At 38.4% G+C, this 6,000-nt stretch overlaps 1 protein-coding gene across 1 annotated transcript in view; it reads right to left on the bottom strand.

Annotated features, from left to right (window-relative positions):
• Positions 1 to 1,929: 1,929 nt before the first annotated feature.
• OCA2 (OCA2 melanosomal transmembrane protein) overlaps positions 1,930 to 6,000 on the bottom strand; it is a gene marked incomplete at its 5' end in the record, with an annotated part of 243,872 nt that continues 239,801 nt past the window's right edge. Inside the window, one exon of the mRNA XM_083361506.1 lies at positions 1,930 to 4,889. Within this exon, the coding sequence (XP_083217632.1) occupies positions 4,805 to 4,889 (85 nt within the window). The 3' untranslated portion in view covers positions 1,930 to 4,804. The remainder of the gene's footprint in view (positions 4,890 to 6,000) is intronic.

Raw genomic sequence — 6,000 nt, 5'->3', positions numbered from 1 at the left:
ATGACAACGTGGTACGGGTGACGACGAGGTTTTCTTTACTTCAGAAAAGCCTAGCAGATACAAAGTCAGCGTTGGGAGCTAGCCGTCCCAACGCATCTTTTATACATTGGGGGTGATTAGCCCACCCCTCCCCATGCAAACCAGCATCCGGCTGAGTCTGCTCAAAACCTGCCCCCTTCCCATCTCTCCGCACGTCACCCCGCCCTTTGTGCCTGAGCTTCCACACAGCCTCCAGGTGAGTGTATGCCCCTAACCCCCCTTTTGTGCTCCCCCACCCCTCCTCCGTGCTCCCCTCCACCGTCCAGCATGTCAGTGTTACAGCCCCCCTAACAGCTCCCCACAATGCCCCGCTGTCCGGACTTCGTTCTGAGCTGCCCGACGCCCCCTCTGAGCTGCCCGACGCCCCTGCCGAGGAACAGGCGGCTGGATAATCCCAGGACGAGCTGCGGCTGCCGGTCTGACTGCCTGTGGGTCCCTTCAGCAGCTCCGTCCACGCAGACACGCCAGAAAGCCCCGGAACAGCTGCCCGTCGGTGGCATGGCCGTGGGACTTGTGCAGCTGCCCGTGGTAGCTGGCAGCCGTTTTACTGCTGGATGTGCTGTTCCCGGGTGGCTCCAGCAGGAAGGTTCGGGCTGGCGGTTTGCACGGCGTTTCCCCTGCTCCCCTCGTGATGTCAAGCCCACGGGGCTTGACACTTGCATGCAACATAAACTTACATATAAATTATCCTGATTATTGCTTTTAGATATCACCTAACCTCTTCAATATCACTTAAATAATCATTTTAAATATATTAAATGCATAGTTGGGAGGTAAAATTAATTGCCTATAACAATTTTGGAGAATCCATTCAGTTTACCAGAATTAATCTATATATTACTAAAACTCCTTTGTTTGTTTGTCACCTTTAATTGGGTGAAATGGCACATCACAGGGCAGCATTTTTTTAATCAAGGTGTCTCAGATAGGCTGAGTTAAAAAATGCATCCAAGATCCAGAACCCATTACCAAGGATCTTCAAATAAGATGTATTCACAAAATTGTGGCCACTGCAGCACTGTCATAGTTAGCCATGGTCACATGACCATGATTTCCAACTACATTTTCCAGAACCCCACGAGCTGCATGGTACTAGGAAAGATGGGAAAGGAATATCCCTGTCCTCTTTCCTGCCTCCCTCTTGCCTCTGCATTCAAACAGCTGGTAACAAGGTCTGACTGGCAAACAGTGATTGGCTGCTTTGGAACCAAGGCCAAAATCTGAAATCTCTCAATGACAGTGGGCAGGGGCAGGGAGAAACAACAGGGAGTGATTCAGATGCATATTTGCAAGATAGGGATGTTTTGGATGTGCTGTTGTTAGGTAATCACTCTTTCTCCCCGGAAGAAGGGGGCCCTTGGGGAAAAAGCTGGATGGGGAGTGGGGGTGTAGTTTTCTTCAAGGCCCTTTGTTCCTGCTTTCCCTGGCAAAGTGACAGGCAGTTCCATGAATCAGCCAAGCGGAAGGAGAAAGAGGAGGCTTCACTGGGGCTTTGCTGAGGGTCATTAGGGAAGTGAGAATAGCACCAGCCTATATTATATGTGGAAAGAAGGATGATCCTAGGTTCTCTAGTTGTTTATAATGTCTCGAAAAGTCATTATGCCTGATGGGACAGCAGAAATCCAATAGAATCTAATGCTTCTAGAATATCCAATTAGGTAAGTCTTCAGTAAAGAACTGCACTGTTTAGCCAGCAGAATAGAATCAATCAAGCTTTGAATTTTTATATTGTTGTTTTTAAAAATTATATTTAAGGAATATAATCTGGTGGGGCAAGCCAGTGGTAAGAAAAGAAAAAGACCCACACACTTGTGGACAGGTATCATATATATTGTTACAAAATTTCTTTTACAATGACATTTTACTCATTGTGAGGTACATCACTGGAAAAATACAGATTACAGTCTTCTTGATTTCTTAAATCTATAAAAAATTACAATAGAAAATAATCCTATTGTTGTATTCAGTATATTTAATCTTTTAAGCTCATCATATTTACTGTAAACTCTCTGTGAGTAAGTCACATACAGTATATGGATTTTTTTCAGACAGCTACTGAGAATGAATGAAAGAATTGTATATCTTCCCATTTTCTATTAGCGAAATGTCAAATGCACTGATTTCAAGGAAAACTGTACTTTGTCACTCTAAAAATGCAGATTGTAATTTTGAAAGTCCTTAGTACTGGAACTCAAACAGTATAAAACATGATGTCTCAAATAATCAATTAGTTTATCAACTAAGGAATAAGATAAAATATCTATAATCCTATTGACATTGGCATCTTCAGAGAGAGAAGACAAGGACTTCACTTTCATAATGTTGTCATCACATACTATAACATCATTGCACAAATGATCAAATTATATAACTTTACAATACAAATGTAATCTATTATTTGCATGATAATGTCACAAAAGAATAATATTATAATGGATTCTTATACAGCACCTATCATATTTAGCAAGACTAAAACTAATAAATGTACTGTTTTCATTTGGTTTATTTTAAATAATGTTAAATCAGGATCCAATTTAAAGCAAATTATTTAATTCCTAGAACAGCTAATATAATATGATTAAATAACAAGGTTATGAAATATTTCAAGGCAGAGGCAAATTGTTTAATTCCTGAGGCAGAATCTTTCTAAATGGGTTAAGAACTAAGAACTGAAATAAGAGCAGAACTATTATTTGATAACACATGATAGATAAGAAGTTCATCTATGTGATGAGAAAAATGGGAAATCCTACATATTTCAGATTTTTCCTTCCATGTAGTTGACACTGCAGTGCATTGAGTAGGATGTATGGTGTGTGTTTATGTGTGTGTGTGTGTGAGAGAGAGAGTGTTGAAATATGCATTGCAGCATTGTAATGCTATGTCCAGCATTACAGAATGGATACCTATAATAGCTTATAAGAGTCAGCAGACACAATCCAAAGAATAATATTCATATTGGGAAAAAGTACTTATTACAATACAATACAGTTTTAATACATCCTGGAGATGTTAGTACTTATTAAGAGCCAAGTGACATTTTAAATGGCACAGGCAGTGAAAAAGCCAATTCATTGGATCATGGGGGTTAAAGAGATAGCAACTCTTCCTAGATTTGGAAATATGATATGAAAGCATACTGGATGCACAGCTTCTATCATGGGTGTCATTCTCCACTTCTATATTTACAATCTCTATCTATAAAAATGCCTTGGAAAAATATTCTAACTAGTTTGCTATTCTTAAACTGTCCTGCTTAGCCAGTGAACAATAAGCAAGCATGAATCCTTGATCACTAAATATATTAAAATTAAGCTGTTTACACATAGCCTTAGGTAAATACCCCTGATAATTGTCCAAAATATAACTCATTTTATTTATACATGTGCATTTGAGTGAATAACAATTCTTCTGAAACTGATAGAAAATTATGAGCCAAAGTAAAAGGGATAATTGTTCAATTTCAAATCATTGTTTATTTTAAAACAATGAAGTAATTTTATTATGCAAAGTGTCCCTATTTACTGTACTTATTTATCACAGTAAGCATAAGGTGAATATCAGCAACTTACAATACAAATTGCTAAACATATCACCAAGGCCAAATGAGAAATGGAAAATATCTGCAATAGCAAGATAATAGCAAGACTCATAACTACACACAAGATTTAGTAATCCAAAATTTCAGGAGAAAATATGACCCCATATACATTCATGCTTCAATTAATATAGATTATTATGAAAGTATGTATATTTATTTGAATGTTAATTAATAAATCTCCCTCCTTTGAGAACATTTTGGAGGAACCATTGCAGAAAGGTTTATCCTTACTGCATAATGATCTTTACAGAAAATATAGACCTGGCATTTAATCAGCATCATTACCCACAAGCATATTTTTTAAAAGATAATATTTAAATGTCTGGTTAGTCAGATTATCTTATTTGGGGGGACAGGTGTGAAAAATTATCCTGGAATATATTTCACCTAGCTGTAACTACTATCAGGAAGTCCATCTGGAACACATCATAAGAACATTGATTTAGACCTGAGCACATTATTCAAAAGGATACATGATGTTTGTTCATCTGTGCCTTTTTAAACTGGAGACCCCAAATTGACATGTCAAAGGGAAGGATTTTAAGCTAGTTTTAACAGTTTCTTTACTGTACTATCAGCCCTTCTGGGTAAATCAGACAAAAAATATTGCTACTTTATTATAATGCTACATTAACAGAATCTTGCAAATCTGAAAGCACAACTTCTCACAAATACTTTTAACTGCTTGATCCATTAGGGTGGGTCCTTCATAAGTTTGTCTTTATGACCATTAAGCAAAGGGATGTCCTGCCTCTCTTGTCTGGTTGTTTCCTAGGCAGCATCTCTTCCTTCCTTTTCTCATGTTCCATTTCATCTTCAGACCACAATCTTTCCAATTGAAATATAAAATAGTACAAACCCTTCGAAGTTTGACATGGTAATCATAGAGCTATCAGCTATTAAGTAAAATTATGCTGACTTGCATTCCATGTGGTTCTATTTATCTCAGTCACAACAGGAAGCACAGACATTTTTCCTATCAAAATCAATGCTTGATTTCATTTAAAAACTAGATTTTTTTGCACATGATGGAAAGACAATTTTGAGCCAGGTTTTTTTTTAAAAAGAAATCTGGTTTTCTTTCAGTGATCCAAAAATTTAACAAAAGCTGAAAAAGATTGACAGAATCTTTTGATCATATAGTATATGATCAACACATAGAATTTAAGCCCAACCCAGTACAACATGAACAACAAGAAGATAACACATTCCAATGGTACAGGATATGACTGTCATGGGGAACCCCAACCTGAAAATTAAAAAGAAAGAAAGAAAGAAAGAAAGGAGTCAGCATTTTCTTGTTAACATTCTCATTGAAATTTAGCAATAATTAACAAGTACAATAACAAAGCAATGCCAAGTTAACATTGTAATTGATTATGTGTTATAATTCTATAGACATAATTTACAAATTTATGTGCCTCTATAATACATCAGACAAAGGAAAGCAAATCTGAGGAAATATCTGTCAGGACCCACTTCAAACCCACATCTTAAGAAACCAGAACTCTTGGAAACAATTTCTTCCAAACAGGAACTTTTATTAAGAGTAGGTGATAGCAAGCATAATAGACAGGATCTCAGAATTCCCCATGCAGTGCAGTAGATTATAGTATTCCCAAGCAGGACCCCACCCCATAGATCAACCTCCCAATGTGGAATGGCCAATTCCCAAGCATTAAGTCCGTTGTGGGAACCAGGGAGATAACATCAGCCTGTCTCCAGCTCATGCAGTGAGGGTTGGCGGCTTCTTAACACCTTCCTCTGAGAGTGTAGACATAAACCAGGTGCTGAGGTTACATTCCTTATTTCCTCCTTTGTTCTTAACTGACCATTTAAAAGATAGAGTTCAGAGAGAGAGATAACACAGTAAACAAGTTGTTACATTTTAGTGGGCAGGTCAAGGATACAGACCCAATAAACAAAGTAAAGGATTACATTGTAACAAATAGAGGGAGTGAAAGGGCTCGTTGCCTTGGAAGAGTGAGGCAAATTCTCAGGGATGACTCACACCCTGGACGGATAGGAGATATAGGAGTATAGCCAGCCGTACCAACAGGCTGAAAAACAGCTTTTATCCGTGGGCTGTTAGGCTTTTGAATGGGATATAATCTCTGTGAACTTATGCAGAATTGACTTGGGAGGCCGGTGTATGGTGTAGTTGGTTCACATGGTGTGGTAGGATGGAGGGTTTGTTGTCATTGTGTGTTGGGGGGAGAGAGCACGGGGAGAGGCTCAGCTAATCTCAATGTACACATGTTGTACTTTGACAATAAAAGGTTTATTTATTATTAATAGCCCTGCAGGCACATCCCCCCTCCCCCTTGGGAGTATGACAAAACCCAGGAACAGGTAGAATG

This window comes from Vipera ursinii (assembly GCF_947247035.1).
Source record: "Vipera ursinii genome assembly, chromosome: 4".
In the NCBI taxonomy this organism is placed as follows: Eukaryota; Metazoa; Chordata; class Lepidosauria; order Squamata; family Viperidae; genus Vipera; species Vipera ursinii.
This window is presented reverse-complemented; position numbering and strand designations above follow the sequence as displayed.